Source organism: Sinohyriopsis cumingii, chromosome 3 (genome assembly GCF_028554795.1).
Source record: "Sinohyriopsis cumingii isolate HCF-2022 chromosome 3, ASM2855479v2, whole genome shotgun sequence".
In the NCBI taxonomy this organism is placed as follows: Eukaryota; Metazoa; Mollusca; class Bivalvia; order Unionida; family Unionidae; genus Sinohyriopsis; species Sinohyriopsis cumingii.
In genome coordinates, this window is record NC_142963.1 from 23,178,367 (window position 1) to 23,199,361 (window position 20,995).

General features: G+C 33.3%; 1 protein-coding gene across 2 annotated transcripts in view; it reads right to left on the reverse strand.

Annotated features, from left to right (window-relative positions):
• Positions 1 to 586: 586 nt before the first annotated feature.
• The window catches only part of LOC149802536 (cGMP-dependent protein kinase 1-like), a 248,197-nt gene continuing 227,788 nt past the window's right edge, over positions 587 to 20,995 (reverse strand). Inside the window, exons 17-19 of one of the 2 annotated variants that reach the window (XR_016420045.1) lie at positions 19,247 to 19,386; positions 2,362 to 14,442; positions 587 to 2,157 (exon numbers count right to left, since the gene is read on the reverse strand). Coding sequence is in view for 1 of the 2 variants with exons in the window: in XM_089951780.1 (XP_089807906.1) it covers positions 19,291 to 19,386 (96 nt within the window). In the remaining variant the exon portion in view is untranslated. Of the gene's footprint in view, positions 14,443 to 19,246; positions 19,387 to 20,995 lie in introns of both variants that reach the window. The other variant, XM_089951780.1, reaches the window with a different exon arrangement.

Consider the following 20,995-nt stretch of genomic DNA (forward strand, 5'->3'; position numbering starts at 1 on the left):
CAGCCTGAATTAGTCTAAAGTACACTATCTGTAGCAGCTATTAAAATAGGGAAAATGAATTTTGCCAGACTAGACAATACCAGCTTCTGAAAGTGCAATGAATGAATTACCAAATATATAAAATGTAAAAATAAGTTATCAGCTCTTTTTTTTATACAATTTACCTTTGAAGTTTAGGAAGTGAAAATGACCAAGTGGAACTAGCACTTTTTTGAAAGGTGCACATCTTGAGTAAGGCGAAGCAGTATACTCTATAACCCATATTACACCCATCAATCATACACCAAAATAAAGGGAATTAAAGGTTCTTCAAACTATATCTAAGATATACAATGTCTTCTTTAAAAAGCCAGTATAACCATGAGTAAGGAAAGCCAAGGAAATTCTTTTCTTTAGAATTCTAACCCTATGCAAAATACAAAACTGCAGAGCACCAACTGAACATAGGTAAATAGGCAGGTAGGTAGGTAGGTAAGTAGTAGGTCGATAGGTAGGTAGGTATGAACATGTCTTATGTTAGGCACCATGGTCATTTTTTACTGTATTTGTGCTTACAAGTGAACTAGAAGAACAACACACACAACCAAATAGTGATTTTTTTTATTTATTTGATAATAATAACTTGATTATTCCTTGATATAGATATGAAGAAATGCAAACAAAAAGAATCTTGCTTACATTTTATAAAAATATATAACTTTAACAATTCACCCACGCAAATAACTAACAAATAATTCTCATCAACTCGTATTGCCCTCATTAATAAGTTGAAATATGAAATACTCTGCCACACCATTTATGTCCGACAAATGAAAATTACAGATTAATTTTGTTCAGTACCCATACGCTAGACCTTTCCTATACATACAGACTGTGAATTATACTAACTGTATAATAATGATTTCACAAAAATATTAAAATAGTTTACTCAAAACATAAAATATACAAACATAACGCAACAAGAGATTACACAAACAGGAAAAAGAATTTAATCCATATAGGTAGTTAATAATATGATTGTTGCATTTGAACATTTAGTACAGTAGTCCAGAAAGGTGGCACTTAAACCATTTTCAGTACAATAGTCTAAAAAGCTGTCATTTAAACCATTTTCTGTACAGAATTCCAGAAAGATGGCATTTCAACCATTTTCAGTACAGTAGTCCAGAAAGCTGTCACATAAACCATTTTCAGTACAGTAGTCCAGAAAGCTGCCACATAAACCATTTTCAGTACAGTAGTCCAGAAAGCTGTCACATAAACCATTTTCAGTACAGTAGTCTAGAAAACTGTCACTTACACCATTTTTAGTACAGTAGTCCAGAAAGCTGTCATATAAACCATTTTCAGTACAGCAGTCCAGAAAGCTGTCATATAAACCATTTTCAGTACAGTAGTCCAAAAAGCTGTCACTTACACCATTTTCTGTACAGTATTCCAGAAAGATGGCACTTCAACCATTTTTAGTACAGTAGTCCAGAAAGCTGTCACTTAAACCATTTTCAGTACAGTAGTCTAGAAAGAGGGAACTTAAAGTGCTTTTTAATATAACTTTAAGTTCATACAGTGTGCACCCTGTTGTAAAACAGTTCTGAAAAGAAAGAACATACTATTTACACTTGCTTATAAGTCGGGTCCAAAATGCAAACTAAAGAGACCCAGATTTCCCATCACATGATGTGAAAGCAGATCTGGGTTTGTGCAGTTTGTTGGGAGGAATCAGATGACCCAGTCTACAAGTGCATTATGTAACAGCAGATCAGGGTCATGTTTTTTTTACAGTTGGACCCAAATTATAGATGAGTATGCATGGTTATCTAAGACTTTGAATTCTAATATGCAAGGATTTTACTTCCACAAAAAATAATGGGAGAAAAATCTTGTTATTTCTGAAAGTGCTTACATACCAAACTGTAACAATTACTAATGCTGAACATCATTGCTTAAGTTTGCTAAATCTGTTATACACCAAACCCACAAAAAAGATCCTTCTGTATAATAATCAAGCAATAAGTTTTGAAAAACTCTAATGAAGCATTTAAAAAAAAAATAAGCATCAGAGATCCCAGGTCCAATTCCTGACGTGTATGAAAACATATACTGGTAATGAAAAGGATTCTAACCTTTTCATAAAACGTTGGTAATGCATATTCTAACCTTTTCATACAAAGTTGGTAATATTGATTCTAACCTTTTCATACAAAGTTGGTAATCCATATTCTAACCTTTTCATACAAAGTTGGTAATCCATATTCTAACCTTTTTATATAAAGTTGGTAATATTGATTCTAACCTTTTCATACAAAGTTGGTAATCCATATTCTAACCTTTTCATACAAAGTTGGTAATTTAGATTGTAACCTTTTATATACAAAGTTGGTAATATTGATTCTAACCTTTTCATACAAAGTTGGTAATGCATATTCTAACCTTTTCATACAAAGTTGGTAATATAGATTGTAACCTTTTCATACAAAGTTGGTAATCCATATTCTAACCTTTTCATACAATGTTGGTAATTTAGATTGTAACCTTTTATATACAAAGTTGGTAATTATGATTCTAACCTTTTCATACAAAGTTGTTAATGCATATTCTAACCTTTTCATACAAAGTTGGTAATATAGATTGTAACCTTTTCAAACAAAGTTGGTAATATAGATTGTAACTCTAAGTTTTCTATGAAGATGGTAAAATAGATTCTAACCTTTGTATACAAAGATGGTAATATAAATAAAAAGAGGCATGAGAGTGCACACCTGGCTAGCATAGCTTACCATCAATTACTTCACTAAGCAGCCCTATGTAGCATTGGAAGAACATAGCCTAACTATGCAAACTTGATATCATGTTGATTTTACCTTTCTTGCTATAGCCTGATAAAAAATATTTTCAAAGATAAATGCATGAATAATATGCATAGTCACTTGCCCACAACTGAACTCGTCCAAGATTTAGATGATAATATTAAACTAATTTACCAAACTGTATCGAAACTGGAGCAAAAATAGAGGCTAGATCTAGACTGGTAAATAGATCTAGACTGGTAAAAAGATCAGCCAATCTGATCATCTTGACCTCATATAAACACTTATTGGATGCTTCTATCCCATTCTTATGAAATTGCTATTGGACGCTCCAATCCGATTCACATGCAAATGTTTGGATGCCTGTTCATCATTCACATGGAAGCATGTTTTGATACCTACAGCAAACATCAGCCATATTGACCTGATTTTTATAGTGCCGCCTTCTTGGAAAACCCCTTATAAGAAACTACAAGCATCAAGGTAAATGACAATAATGTCACGTCATGTGGCTTCTATTTAAAGTAATTGGGTCAGATTCTCCACTCTCCAAAATGGAGGCTGCAGATTTCGTTCAGCACTTTCTTGAGGCTGGATGATTAGAATTATGACTTTCACTGTTTCAGTAAGTCACATACAGGCTCTGATATTTACTTAGGCAATAATGGTTTTTGACAATTTATCAAATTTGGAAGATTTAGTGATAGAGACACAGACAATAAACCAGTAGATTCTGAAGCTGAGAAAGCTGCAGTTGGTCACACAGCAACAATGACTTGGAGGTAAATGAGTTCTACCCAGATTTTTAAGCGTATAACAAATTATTTGATGTAAAATAATAATACAACAATAAAGATTAGATAGTACGTGTAAACCTATCATAGATAACAGATATGTACAAAAATGGTACTGGGGTAAATGGTTAAAATTTATGTTAAACTTAACATGTATTACACTGTTATAAATTATACATGCAGGCCTATGCACACAGAGTCAATTCGGTAACCGGTGTTTCATTTATAGGAAACTGCCTTGTGTGACTTGGGCACATGTATATCAACAGCCTACACAGAAATAAACACAATGAGGTAATGGGTTAGTGGCACAAATTACATTTGTTCTATAACAGTCAAAGACAATGATTTCAGACTGTTTACCAAACTGAAGCAAACTCTAAATTTCAGTCTTTAGAGTGGCATGAAGCTCAGTCAATCAGAAACAAGATTATCTCATAAAAAAGCAAACTCATTCAACATCTTGATAATATAAGATTATCTGACAAGTTTGATCAGAATTTGATAATGTTGTTGCTTGAGTGTTGACAAGCTCAGCCAATCAAATGCAAGATAACCTCATTAGTATTTATGATCTTACTCATCATCATCCTCAACAGAGATCTTAATATTACAGGCCTATTTACCAAGTTTGATCCAAATCCAATCAAAAATCATCTCTAGAGTGCTAACAATGCAGCCAATCAGAAGCAAGACAACCTCATAAATATGCATAAATCTCACTCAAAATATGACTCCTCCTCATCATGAACAGCTTGATAATATTAGCATATTTACATGAAGTGTGATTCAAATCAGATCAGATACACTGTCACTTGAACAGCAAGAAGCTTAGCCAATCAGAAGCAAGATCACCTCAAAGATCTTGCTCATAATAAAACTAAGCTGATATTTTGATGATGTCAAGATAATTACCAAGTCTGATTTTAAAAAAATCTGATTAGAAATAGCCATCACAAGCTTAGCAAATCAAATACAAGACCACTTCACTAATGTATATAGACCTCACTAATTACTGAATTTGTCTGAGATACTGATGATACAAGCGTAGATTACAAATCTGCTAAAAATGAGTTGTATCAAGCTAAGCCAATCAGATACAGGATGAACCTAATTAATATGCATAGCTTTCACTCATATTTTGACTCATCTGAGATCCTAATGATATAAATGTATATTCTACGTTTGATAAAAAATTGGTTCAGAAACATGGCCACCAGAGTAAAAAAAATTAAATGCTGACAGACAGATGATAGACACACAGACAGACAATGGATGCATAGCCATATCAAGTGAAGTAACAGAACACTAAGAGAATCCATAAAATATCTGCAACATAATATACTAAGCAACTGACCATGGCTTGCATATAAAGACTACCCCTGAAGACTTGGGTTCATTTAGGGCATGGACTGGTTTGCAGACAGATCAACATGCACATGGCAAACTTCCACTTCAGTGGGATAAACAGAAATAAACAAACAATAAGCAACGAAAGAAACAACAAAAAAGTAACCAATGTTACTTCTGCATTCATTCTCACTAAATATCTAAACAATAATACAATATTCTGACAAATATTTTACCCCAAAAAGTTCTGATTTTATTTAAACTCAAGTTAGTTATCTAATGAAGTCCGCATACATAAACACACACTATTTTACACACATAATGTATTACACTTACCCCTTTATGAAAAAAAAACATTAAAAAATATGTAAAGCATGTGAGAACTACATTATTGCTATCTTCATATAATGTGCATTGTTATACTCTCCTTAAGAGGGCCTCAAGGGAGAAAACTCCTTAACTAATGAGTCATCCTCTATAAATAAAGCATTATTATTATTATTATTATTATTATTATTATTAAGGAATTTACTGAGGCTGAAAAACTGCTGTAATGCAACGAAGGGTACAGTTTTAACAAGAAATGCAATTTTGAAGTCTCTTTACTATTTGTAGAACACCTGCATATCAGAAGTGAAAGGGCTGCATGATAACCAGAACCAATATCAATAATCTTGAAACAATAGTGTGTCATGATTTTAAAACAAAAATTATAATCTGACTGCATAATGTAGAGAGAAACAAAGCCAGAAGGCTGATGGCTGACTATTTCATCTGTTTTTTTGAAGAATTTGTTGCAAAGAGATTAGAAAGAGGTTTACTCAGTGTATGTCCTCTACTTTTCTAAAGTAAAACTAAAATATTAAATTCTGCATTTCAACATGAAAAGCATCATATCATAACAAATATTGTCCTCAGTTTTACCTCAATGTGAACCACAGTCTTAGTCTTAGTCAATCCTGGTTCTTACATTTTATTCATTGGTATTGATCTGTATTACTGATAGATGTACATGTATTCATGTATAGCTCACAAAAATGGAGTTGTTGAAGGAATTCAAGTTCATATAATGGCAGTGGCGGGTGCAGTGAAACATTTCCTTTTATTCCTTACTTGCTCTCTAAATTGTATTTATTAAAGTTGTCAGCATCAGTAAGAGAAAATATTTGGAATATTAATAAAGCATTAAATATCATTGACCATCCTGACTTTGTGCCTATCTTTGATTTATGCACCATGTTTCTCAAGACCTCACTTGCTTAGTTTGGGATTTTTATTTCATCAACTGAGTCACTAGCATTCATTGACAGTTGATAGTAAGTGCCCATTAATAAATAGTTGATGAAATAAGATTTAATTATGGATGACACTTTAAACTGAAGAAATCGCTGTGAAAATATCTAATTTAAGTAATGCAATATTTGCCTTAAGTTTGTGACCCTGTAGTGAGTGTTAGCTATTGAAGCCAGAGCTGCTTTTCAACTGTTGGTTTTCTTTACCTTTATATTAGTAGGAAAATCCATGACAGGGATTTCAGAAGAAAAGAAAGCCAATGTAGAATCTTGGTTACTTTAATGTGCACTTCTTATAGAAAAAAATAAATCCAATGGAAAAGTATACATTATGAAAGATCTTTGTTTTGATATAGCTTGGAAAAAAAAATTTAAAAAATTCTGCATATCTTTAAATATGAAAATTTTATTGAAATTGCTTTTAAAACATTAAAAAATTGCATCATTTTTTATTTTGATAATTAGTGTCATGATTATTTATGAGAATTTCATTGCAGTCAATATACGTTTGAATGCAATGAAATATATTACAGATGCAAATAATAATAAAGAGATGCAATAAAGGATCGATTTCTATACCTTGGCCAAATGTTACATTCAATTCTTACAACACATTGCTGTTATTTCAGGTACATGAACCATGAATGAACTTCAGGAAATAGACAAAGTTTTACACACTCTGAACAGCAGTAGCTCACAAAGAATTTAGAGTTTATAAACAGATTTCTATGAAGAATAAATTAAGTAACAGTAGATGCAGTACAACACTTTCCACGTCATATTAAGAGTTTTTCACAATATTATCATGCAAGCATTAAAATTCATGTTAAGAGCACAAACCACTGCCAGCTGAGGATATTGCAAGTCATATGACCATTTTGTGTTCATATTCCAAAGGAAGAAGCACAACTTTGCCATTTATACATGCATACAAGTCAAGTCCAAATGCCAATAACATAAACTGTATAGACCCAGATCAGCTGACACACTATGTGATGACAGAGCTGGGGTCTGTGCAGTTTGCACCTGAATTTGACTTATAAGCAAATAAATATGGTACTTAATTCAGAGAACACTGTAATAAAATACTATTATTTATAATAACGTAACCTGTTTATAAGAAAGTCCTAGAAATCAGCAATATGTCTTCTTTTTGTACTGATTTTGGGGAAGAAGTACAGAAATACTCTTTAACATTTTTCAAAACAGCCATAAAAGTGACCCATGAAAGTGACCCATGAAATATAAGTGAACGAATTTAATACTGAGGTATGTTCTAACAAGCTTGTGTCATGATAGTGCATACAAACACAAAAATATGGTACAGTAAAACCTGTTATGAGAGACTGCCCCTTCTGCCAACCAAAAGTGGTCTCTCAAGAGAGGTGGTCTCTCATAAGAGGTGTGTGAAAATGGACTGGTTTCCAGGATCAATAGCATTGTTGGAGAAGAAAAAATACCCATACTCACTGTACATGTATCATATCCTTCATTCATAAATCTTGTTAAATATTGAATGCATTCATCTCAAAATGACTTTATATAATAAAGATATACATTTCAAACAATGTGAATAAAATTTACATTTGAACATCATGTGAATATGTTCTTTCTTCCAGTGTTAGAATTTTTCTCTTTTTTTTTCATCGGAGGTTCTGCCATTGTTATTAGTGTTGACGTAATAACGACTAGATTTATTTTGGTTTTGATCAGGTTTTGGGGAAATGTTTAATAATATATATTATGTACCAATGAATGAAACCAAAAGACATAATTAACTCATCAAGAAACAATACAATTATTTTGAGATGAAGTTTAAATCACCAGTGTTATAGCTTGATAAACAAAGTTTGCGACCATCTGCACCCAGGTAAACAGATGGTGGATTGGTGAAACACTGTAACAAAATAATTTAAAAAAAGATTCCGGAAATTATTCTCACTTACTAGTATTAAAGACAAAGAGCTCATTTACCCTCCCCTCAGGCATTACCGATTAACTGGAAAGAAAAACGATGTACTCAACCCTACACTGAAGCCCTTTCAAAAGATTTCTCACTGGGACATTAGGACTGCTGGCAATGTGTGGGTTTTCACATAAAGAAAAAATACAAAACTCTAAATTGATGCATATGTCCATCATTACTCCCTTTGATTAAAAAATGGTTACCGGTAATCTTACTGGCTATTCACATGACTTCAGCACTAAAATGGCAGTTAGTGACTTGTGCTTTAGTCTGGTTTACTGCAGTTTACAAATGACACCATATGCTGGACTTGTAAATTTCACAAAACTGGTAGCTAGCCAATTTTTGTTTTTAAAATACCTTATTAGAATAATCTTTACTATTTATGCAGTCAATGTTACAAAGGATTAAATGATGGTTAGTGGTGTTTATCTCTCTATATGGTTGTTCAACTGTAGTGTTATTTAATGTGCACTTTGTTTGCATACTACATATATCCTGAGCTCTTGTGTTTACAAAGGATTACGTCAAGGTTAGTGGTGTCAATCTCTTTTTTTGCGATGTGGTCGTTCATAGCAGTGTTGAAATACATATTTTGCCAAGACATCATGGTTGCTGGTCATATTCAGCAGGTGGTTGCTCAAATCAGAGCATTTATATAACAAATCGATCCATGCATTACAATTGTGTTCAGAAATGACAGGTGGTCACTCATAACAGTTTTTACTGTATTTAATTATGAGAAATCACATTATAATTGAATTTCTTTGGCTAGAAACTAAAATGAAGTGAAATATTTCAAGTCGCAAAGATAAAAGAAAATTAAAATATTTTAATGGGATTCATGATAACTCCTCATTATAAGATGGCAGCAATATACCAAGGAGCTGTATAGCGAGGGACCACTTAGTAAACCAGAGTCCCATGAACGTCACATTATACCCAAGTGTTTGATAATCTTTGCAGATAACTGAACATTTTGCAAGGAAACGATTGTTTTTACTTTCAGAGTGACCTTGAATATTATTTTATTTTACCCCAAAAATTGACCAACTTTTCTTCTTTCAGTCATTGACTTTAACCTTTGACCTTTTGACTCCAAAATAAAAACATTCTTCCTTACCCCAAGTGCAAGCCATCCACAAGGTCTGGTTGACATATATTACATATAACTAATATTACTGTGAGGAAACCATTTTGTTATTCTTTCAATCACAGTGACCATTGACCTATAAACTCCAAATTCAATAGGTTTCCTCCTTATACCAAGTGAAAGCCATATGGTAACTACAGATGATGGAAAACTCCAGCTATTGTGTTCAAACAATTGTTCTTTCTGTCAGAGAGACCATGACCTTTGATCTTTGCACCCAGAAATAGATAGGATTCTTCCTTATGCCATGAGAAAGCTATTCATAAAGTTCAATAACTGTATATAGTGGATACTAAACTTATAACATGGAAACCATTTTGATAGTGGACAGATGGACAGACATCATAAGAAAATATGCTCTGCCTCATAGCAGGCATATAAAAACTGGAAGGAGCATGTAGGTTACAAAACTCATATGCTTTAGAGAAGTACTTTATTATATAAATAAATTCACAAAATCCAAGGATTTTGCAACTTGGTTCCCCTGTACTTTTTTTTTTTTGGGGGGGGGGGGACTGCAGTGGCTCTATGGTTTGCATGCCAAACTAACGCCAAATGACCACATATTCAAACCTCCCAATAAATCAGCTTGGGCCAGTTGCTATGGTGAGTCACTGGGCAAGGCATTTAATGCCACTTGCATTGGCAAATGATAACCTTCCTGTGTTGATGTGCCATAAAACATCAAACAAACAATTATAATCTTTTGATTTTAACTCTTGTAAACCCTATGATTTTCCAGACTCAATTAACAAACACTGACCAGAAGTAATTGCAACCCTAAAATATATGGAAAAAATGTTACATAAACCAGAAAAGACTGAAAAATACAATGTGTGCATCTTTTCACACTTATGAATAAACACAAAACTAAAGTGCAACACGATCTTTTACAGTAATAGTGTACATCAATAGTATAAAAAGTACATTTATTGATAAGTATTGTGCATGATATTTAAAAATGCTTTATAAAAGTCAGTTGTGTAAACTACAACAACTAGAATGAAAAACATTATAGCACATTCTAATTACCACATACAAAGATGAACATTCTGACAAGCATTTTTCCTGTTATTTAATAATTTGTGAAGACTCTCATTCAAAACAAGTTGCCATAGGAACTGAGTTTATGTAAATATAAATTTTGTCACAGGCCATGACTCCTTGCAATTTTAGTAAAGTTATTTTTATTTGGCATTCATTTTGGGTACCATATGTACTTGCTTGTAAGTTGATTCCAGCTGCAAAACAAGATAGACCCTGATCTCCATCTCATAATGCAGATCAGGGTTGATGTTGATTGTTCCACGGTTTACATCTAACAAGCTACACAGACCCAGATCTGATGGTGCATTATGCAGCTGCAGATCTGGGTGTGTGCACTGTGTAACTGGACTTGACTTATAAGTGAATATATACAGTCTGTAACATTTATTCTCTAAGAAGTTAATTTTAATGCTGCATGTAACCTTCTACAGGTAAACACAGGTATGAAAGTCTGCATTTATGATATATATTTAGTTAACAAAAGCAATGAAATATTTATTTCAATGCAATGACCATACCCTGAATTGTGTAGGAAAGTTTGCTTATGCCTGTCCTGGCCAATCTACTAAAACAGCTACCAACAAACGTATGTAGTGAAAACAATGCTAAATAAAAAGTATAATATATGACTAGAACTAGTAGGAAAGGGTGCATCACAGTGGGACCCATGGTCTACAGTCTGTTTGGTATGTCTTTAAACAGAATTTGTGCAAAAAGTCCAAAGTTTGGAGAAAATGTGCATTTTGGGTCCATACCAATTATAAAGGATAATAGGAATTCTGGGAAATCCAACTCATTCACAGTCTTATTAATACATAGGTGTATGGTAACTTTGGCTGAAATTCTGTATTCTTATGTTATGTTGTGGGAAAGACAATTTGGAAATATGTGCAAGCATGGGCCATTATTCTTCTATATTATAATGTGGCTCTTTTAAAAAGTAAACTTAGTTTTATCAATATAAAAGTGCATGCCAAATTTGGCAGAAATTTAAAAGAAAGCTCAGAAAAGTTATACTGTGGAAACCAAAGTCAGGGGGATGACCAAATCCTGTGGAATGAAGGATATCAAAATAACTCAAGGTCTCATCAATATAAAGCTATATGCCAAATCTGGTTGAAAAGTTACAAAGCTTAGTCAATTCATGCTGTGGAAATCAGAGTTAGGATTAATGGCAGTCAGTACTGTAACTCGTGTAAATGATGTCATAGAATACTACACAGCAGAATGGCACATGTAAATGATGTCATAGAATACTACACATCAAAATGGCACATGTAAATGATGTCATAGAATACTACACATCAAAATGGCACATGTAAATGATGTCATAGAATACTACACATCAAAATGGCACATGTAAATGATGTCATAGAATGCTACACATCAAAATGGCACTGTAAATGATGTCATAGAATACTACACATCAAAATGGCACATGTAAATGATGTCATAGAATACTACACATCAAAATGGCACATGTAAATGATGTCATGGAATGCTACACATCAAAATGGCACATGTAAATGATGTCATAGAATACTACACATCAAAATGGCACATGTAAATGATGTCATAGAATGCTACACATCAAAATGGCACATGTAAATGATGTCATAGAATACTACACATCAAAATGACACATGTAAATGATGTCATAGAATGCTACACATCAAAATGGCACATGTAAATGATGTCATAGAATACTACACAAAAATAGCACATGTAAATGATGTCATAGAATGCTACACATCAAAATGGCACATGTAAATGATGTCATAGAATGCTACACATCAAAATGGCACATGTAAATGATGTCATAGAATACTACACATCAAAATGGCACATGTAAATGATGTCATAGAATACTACACATCAGAATGGCACATGTAAATGATGTCATAGAATCCTACACATCAAAATGGCACATGTAAATGATGTCATAGAATGCTACACATCAAAATGGCACATGTAAATGATGTCATAGAATGCTACACATCAAAATGGCACATGTAAATGATGTCATAGAATACTACACATCAAAATGGCACATGTAAATGATGTCATAGAATGCTACACATCAAAATGGCACATGTAAATGATGTCATAGAATGCTACACATCAAAATGGCACATGTAAATGATGTCATAGAATACTACACATCAAAATGGCACATGTAAATGATGTCATAGAATGCTACACATCAAAATGGCACATATTATCAGAAATATGCTTATTAAAAGAAGAGTGATTGAAATAGACAGAGGGACAGACAAGACAGCATGGTGGCTGGAAACGGTAATTACTCTAGGGTTCCCACATCTCGATGTAGGGGCCCTTATAGATGTACATTATAAAAAAACTTTGGTACAGTCTACAATAAAACAGCAATAAATCAGAATAAAATTTTCATATTACTAACCTATTTTCTAAACTATGCATAAATGAGGATAAACTAGGGCTGCAACTGATATAACCTTTTCTTTATAAAACCTAGACTCAATGTTTTTGAATGAAATTCTGCACTAATTGTAAAATATTGAGCATATGCAGAAATGTTTTATAGAAGGCAGTATAAATGTTTGAAATTTTAATGTAAATATCATGGCTAGTTTAGGGACAGTTGATTCTAAAATCCAACACTAAGTCTTGCACTGTACAGTCCTATAAATTCAAGGCCAACACTAAGTATTGGATTTGATAGTCCTATGAATTCAAGGCCAACACTAAGTCTTGGACTTGATAGTCCTATGAATTCAAGGCCAACACTAAGTATTGGATTTGATAGTCCTATGAATTCAAGGCCAACACTAAGTCTTGGACTTGATGGTCCTATGAATTCAAGGCCAACACTAAGTCTTGGACTTGATAGTCCTATGAATTCAAGGCCAACACTAAGTATTGGACTTGATAGTCCAATGAATTCAAGGCCAACACTAAGTATTGGACTTGATAGTCCTATGAATTCAAGGCCAACACTAAGTATTGGACTTGATAGTCCCATGAATTCAAGGTCAACACTAAGTATTGGACTTGATAGTCCCATGAATTCAAGGTCAACACTAAGTATTGGACTTGACAGTCCTATGAATTCAAGGCCAACACTAAGTCTTGGACTTGATAGTCCCATGAATTCAAGGCCAACACTAAGTATTGGACTTGACAGTCCCATGAATTCAAGGTCAACACTAAGTATTGGACTTGATAGTCCTATAAATTCAAGGTCAGCTGAGCTACATCTAATTATCTTTATTAAAGATATTCAGAGAACCTTTATTTTCTTGAACCCAAGTTCATATGCAAGAAATATATAAAACAAATTGGAAATACTAATTAGGACATTTCTTTCTTCTGATTATCTCCATAAATTGATGTATAATACGATCTGCCAAAATAAATCTTTCATTAAATATCGTTATACACTGTGCCATTTTGTTAAGTATGCAAAATTGTGTACCAATTATACTCCCAAGTCAGATCCAATTGCAAACTTCACTGATCCAGATCTACCATCCCATAATGTGCAGGCAGATCTGGGTCTATGCAATTTCTTTGAACTACTCAGTAGAACAAACAACACAGACCCTGATGTGTGGGTGCGTTATGTGATGGCAGATCAGGGTCTATGTTGTCTGCAGTTGACCCAACTTATAAGCTACCATACAAGGGCATGTTCAGCTACTTCAAATTCCCAATTACTCAATTAACAGACTTTAATTTTTGGTGTAAAAGAATTAAATTTCCCATGTGTAATTCAGTTAAAATGACAATTTTTGTAAGATGGCATAATGATAACATATTCCTAATTATTGTGGTAATATTTTCTGTCCGTATTTGTCAGTCAAGGCTTCCATTGGTGAAACAGCTCTTTGAAAAGTTCAGTAACAGCCCCAAGCAAGTTGTATCATCCATCAAGGTTAATAGACAGCACACAGCACAAAGACTGATGATTTTGGGGCTGATTGGAACATTTCCATTTATCAACAATGAACCTGTTCTAATGTGTTTCGATGACTCTCTGCCAGTGAGAAACCTTCAATAAAGGAGAAAAAAAAAGTGAATCATTGATATAATGTATTATATTAAACATTCAAGTGGGGATATTTGTGAGAAAGCAATATAAAAAAAACTTCAAAGTAAATTAAGAATTATTTGGAAACTGATTTTTGCACCATTCAGCAAGAGTGTATTGTAAGAAGACAGGAAATTTCATGCCAGGATATTATCATAGTGTTAACACACAAATATTACCATATATACTCAGTAATAAGTTGAGTCCTGCTGCAAAGTGTATAGACCAGATCTGCTGTCACATAATGTGCTGGCAGAGCTGTGTAATCAGTAGAACACAGACCCTGATCTACTGGCATATTATATGATGGAAGATGAGGACCTATGTTACTTGGATTCCAATCATAAGTGAGTACATGCAATAAATGATAGCAAGGCATTTCGGAATAAGCAACAGATAACTCACTTTCAAGACACTCTATTTAGTATTTGTTTATACACAAAATTTTATCCACTGCATACTCTCAATGTAAACATGTTTGCATAATAAATGCATGTTCAAGTAACCATTTTTATGTGAAACTGCAGTGACCCACATGGTACATTGTTTCAGGATTATCTGCAGACATAATTCAACATATACATATATTTGTGGTCATCTAAACACATCAATATAAATGTCTAAAAATGAAGTTTAATATTTAACTGACCTTCAGGCCTATCAGATGTCATATTCACTTGCTTAAAAGCCAGGTCCATTTGCAAACAACATAGATCCAGATATGCTGGCAGATCAAGGTCTATGTTATTTGTTCTACTGATTAGTCCTAACAAACTACATAGACCAGATCTACAGGAGTGTTATGAGACAGCAGATCTGGGTCTGTACAGTTTGCAGTTGGGTCAAACTTGTAAGTTAGTGCTAGTACATGTATATATGACATATATTCAAGGGAGTTAAGCATGATAATCTTATAAGTTAAACAAGAATAAAGTTCTTTTAAATAAAACAAGTTTTTGTTTAAAATATTTTGGAATATTCAACATATCTGTTAGTCTATGTCAAACTTGTGTTTAGCTGTAATGTCCTACACTTGAATTTAGTACATTTCTTGGGTTATAGTGTATTAAACATTAGAATTTTCTACATAGCAAATCAGTAAGAACCAATTTTCTACATAGCAAGTCAGTAAGAACCAATTTTCTATGTAGCAAATCAGTAAGAACCAAAAGTATGATAGTTCCTTCTTTTTCTATCTGAAATGTAGAACTTATGATTAGCTTTTGTTTTGTGGGTTTAACAACATTTTTCAGCACATGATAGGCTATACGCCATGTATATTTGGTGGAGGAATAACCCAGGATGAATCACTGACCTGAAGTAAGCTACTAGCAAGCTTTCTCACATACCCCCATTAGCAGAACTGAGACTCAATCCAATGCAGACATAACTTATTACATCCATTAAGCACTTCATGCCAAGATGCTTTCTGTCAAAAATTATGTTGCATGGCTTTTGAGAACAAGTCATCAGAAACTTTTTGTATTTTTAGTAATTTAGTAATGATAGTCATTTTTTATGTTGAATCTAGATCAGTTACAAAAGTTTTAAAGACCTTAATACCAGTGTTTATTGTTAAATTTTGTTGTGCAGTTAGTTCTGAGAAGTCATCTACATTTTTTATATATTTAGTAACAATACTATATTTGAAGGTAGATCAGTATCATATGCAGAAATTTGATATAACTTTAAACCACGATGTTTCCTGTAAAATTTGGTTTGATTCAACTGAGTGGTCATCTATTTTTAGCAATGGCAGCCATGTCTGATTGATGGTAGTTCAAAATCATTTGACTAAAGATGGAAGACATCTGAGCCAGGATACTTCCTGTCAAACTTGGTTAAATTTTGTTGAGCAGATGTCGAGAAGACATCATTTATAGGTATTCTGTTCCTTGTAATGTTGCCCTTGTCCAATGGTGGATGTGTATAATCTGGAGAAAAATGAAAGCCATCTAAACCATGTTTTTTTGGTAAAATTTGGTCAAATTCTGTTGACCAGTATTGGAGAAAAGCATTTAAAGGGTGTTTCAATTTTAGTACTGTTTTTTTGGAATGTTTATTATGTACATCATATACCCTCCTTATCTTCAAAGAGGAAGTGCATTTCACAGAAGAACCCGAAAAACAAAAATATTTTTTTTCCAAGTCAATTTAACAAAAGGATCAAGGCACAGAAGCTCATGCTACACATATCACATTCTCTTCTTGTGAAAATTTAATTCATTGAATTGTAACTATATTGCTTACTAGCCATTTGTAGGAAATAATGCTTACATTACAATCTTTGATAGACCTGTTCTTTGATTTTATGTTAATAAACTCTATTCATTTGACACTGCTATATAGTTTCTGTTCAGTGACTCAGCTAGAAATACACCCATGAGACTGATAACTCTGTCATGAATGCTTTCCAGCTGTGAAAAATATCACAGTATGGTAGCATTTACACATACAGAAAAAATAAAGAATAAGGTAATGTATTAAATCTGCAATTTATTTGTATTTCTTTTAAAAACAAATCGACTGCTTGTTTTATTTGTCTTCTTAAGCTACAGTATTTGATACTTCTTTGTGACAGTACATTGATCTCTGCTTCATTGTCTCTGGTGCTTAAGATATTTGGTAGAGAAAAGCTTTCATGTTCTATGCATAATTGCAATGTATTTTATGTGTAAATTTGCAATTATTTTACTTTTTTTTGCAAAATAAACTTGGTTTTTATTTTGTTTTAATTTCTCATTTCAAATAACAATATTTGATACTTCTTTGTGAGTACACAGTAATCATGCTTCATTGATAAGTGTGGTGTCTTGAAATATAATCTGTACCAGCTAAATCTTGGATGTGCTAAATATAATCATGATGCATCGTCTAGACAAATTCTAGTTTAAACACCAAGATATATCTCTGAGGTGTTATGATAGTCCAAATAAGTATAAATAGTGAACCTGAACTTTCACATAGATTCTTGTGTTCAGTCTTGAATCTGAATGAATACAGTCAAAGTTTTAAGAAACCCCAACAGTGAGAGAGACAAGCTAACCAGCACAGTGGAATAAATGTATTAAGCTCCAATAGAAAAGAATGGAGAAACAGTTAGGCGCTGTTTCACTGTAAACCAATCGAAAGTCATGAAACAAAATAATGACCAGTGCACTACACTACCTAAATTGACAAATGTTGTTTCATGACAGCAATAGGCTGAAATCATAAAGATTTTGAAATTTTGGATATTATATGCATGACATATGGCTTAGCTAAGTTTTTCACATTATGCCGGGTTAAAAATCAGGGAGCACAATTTACTTTAGTGCATTTTGTACACACCAAAAATATGGAAATGGCATTCATATTTCATGGTGGATTTGAACAAGCTGTCAAGACCATCCAGCCAGGATGCTTTCTCAGATTTGGTAAATTCTGTCAAGCTGCTTTTAAGAAGTTGCTAAAACATTTTTATATTTTAAGTAGTGGATGCTGTACTGCATGACAGAACAAATCTGAAAGGCTTTGATGCCTGAATGCTCTCTGTAAAATCCTGTGGAAACTGATGCAGCTTATTCTGAGAAGAAGATTTAAAAAAGCAATTATAAATGGATCACACACGACAGATGTTTCATGATGAATAGAATACAATGAATGAAGGACTAATTATAAATGGATGACACATGACAGATGTAGCATGCTGAATGGCATACAATGTATGAAGGATCATTTATAAATGGATGACACATGACAGATGTAGCATGATAAGTGTCATATAATGAAGGGCCAATTATAAATGGATGACACATGACAGATGTAGCATGATGAATGGCATATTGTGGATGAAGAACTAATTATAAACAGATCACACACAACAGATGTTTCATGATGAATAGCATATAATGAATGAAGGACTAATTATAAATGGATGACACATGACATATATAGCATGATAAATGTCATACAATGAAGGGCCAATTATAAATGGATGACACGTGACAGATGTAGCATTATGAATGGCATATAGTGGATGAATGACTAATTATAAATGGATGACATATGAGAGATGTAGCATGATGAATGGCATACAATGGGTGAAGGACTAATTAAATATGGATGACACATGACAGATATAGCATTATGAATGGCATATAGTGAATGAATGACTAATTATAAATGGATGACACATGAGAGATGTAGCATGATGAATGGCATACAATGGGTGAAGGACTAATTAAATATGGATGACACATGACAGATGTAGCATGATGAATGGCATTTAATGGATGAAGGACCATTAATAAATGGATGACACATGACAGATGCAGGATTATGAACAACCTACTATGGATGATGGACCATATGACAAGGTAACTTTGCCTTTAGGCTAGATGAACTATAAATGCAACCATTTTTCATGTGATTGGGAATAGGACCTTGGACATCATTTGTGGAATATCTGATTAATTTAGATTAAAAAATTAAAGAGTAAATTGTTAAAATTCAGAATTCTGCATACTTTTAACACTTTTAATTTTGGAATTTAGGTCCATTTACATTTGTTTGGGATCTTATTTTGGAATATAGGCCCATTTAATTTGTTTGGGACTTTATTTTAGAATTTAGGCCCATTTAATTTGTTTGAGACTTTATTTTGGAATATAGGCCAATTTAATTTGTTTGGGACCTTATTTTGGCCTTAAAAGATATCTAAAAGATACCAAAAGAAAAATCCCCAAAGCTACAGACATTATTTACTTGCAGTGTGATCTAATACCTAAAATATCACAGATGTATGACAATAAGAGATGTGCCCAAGGATCAGAAGTCAGCATCCCATCCAGAGGTCTCATCTGGAGGAATGTCCAAAGTCTTGGGATAGTGGTCAAAATTAGTGCAATCAGAAGGTCCTTTCACCTGAAACACAAAATCCATTAATTAATTTCAATAATAATCAGAGAGGGAATACACATCTCAAAAGCACAAAAAATTATGTTTTAGGATGTTATCCACATGTGGTCCAATTAGCAGTATGAACAATATAGTTTTATTGCAATGCATTAATAAAGGTAATTAAGACCTGTTCTGCATACATGTATAATTATCCAATGATTATGGAAGAACTGAACAACATAGCATCTAAATAAATGGAATTAAAATTAAACTCTAATACTTGAGCAAGTACGCATACTGCCACATATTATCATATCAAACAGGAATTCATCTGGCTCTTATCAACCATGCACAGGTATTTCTACAAAACATGTAGTACATTTCTTAAATGTATATATTAATTTAATTTATTTATTATTGATCCTCCCATCATTCCGTGTTAGACCCAACCCCGCTGTGAAAGCTGTGCTTCTCTTGTTCTTGAGTCCTTGCCAACTCTTTCCCACCCCGTCAATATCTTCTTGATCTACCCCTCCATGCTGACATTAATCTAACGTTTTTCTCAAAACAAGGGGAACAAATCCAGGAGGCTAACAGTTCAGACCCCCAAAAATATAATTATAACAGCATTTCCCACAGAGTGATGGTAGAAAAAGCAAAAAATACTTCAACAAGTCATTTTATTCCAATGCTTACCGATTTCATTTTAAATACTGTAACAAATACTGAGATTAGTGACAAACACCTACCATATATACTCACTTATAAGTCAAATCAAACTGCAAACAATCAAGATCCTGATCTGCCATAGCATAATGCTTCTGTAGATCAGGGTATATGTTGTTTGTTCTACTTATTACTTGTAATAAACTGCACAGACCCAGATCTGCCAGCACATTATGCAATGTCAGACCTGGGTCTGTGCAGTTTGCAGTTGTTCTTGTCTTATAAGAGAGTAATACAGTAGCAAACTAGCTTCTGGCATATAATGTATAATACACAGCATATATGTCAATGAATTATCAAAATCAGGCAAGTAAGCAAGCACATCTCATATACAATGTTGTCAACATCATATTTCCATATCACATTGTATATCAGTAAATAATGAAGTTACAATAATGATCATCAGATTCTAGCAAACAAACTCAACTCATAATCATGCAGCACAAAAATGGACTCCTTTTTATTATAAATTGAACTACCATCTATGCTCACTTATATAACACGTCTAGCTGCAAATAACATAGACAATGATCTGTTGTCCATGATATTCTGACAAATCAGGGTCTATTTTGTTTGTTCTACTTATAACTGCTAACAAACTACATGGACCCAGGTAAAAAGGTACATCATGCAATGGCAGATTTGATGGACCCAGGTAAAAAGGTACATCATGCAATGGCAGATTTGATGGACCCAGGTCAAAAGGTACATCATGCAATGGCAGATTTGATGGACCCAGGTAAAAAGGTACATCATGCAATGGCAGATTTGATGGACCCAGGTCAATAGGTCAAAAAGTACATCATGCAATGGCAGATTTGATGGACCCAGGTAAAAAGGTACATCATGCAATGGCAGATTTGATGGACCCAGGTCAATAGGTCAAAAGGTACATCATGCAATGGCA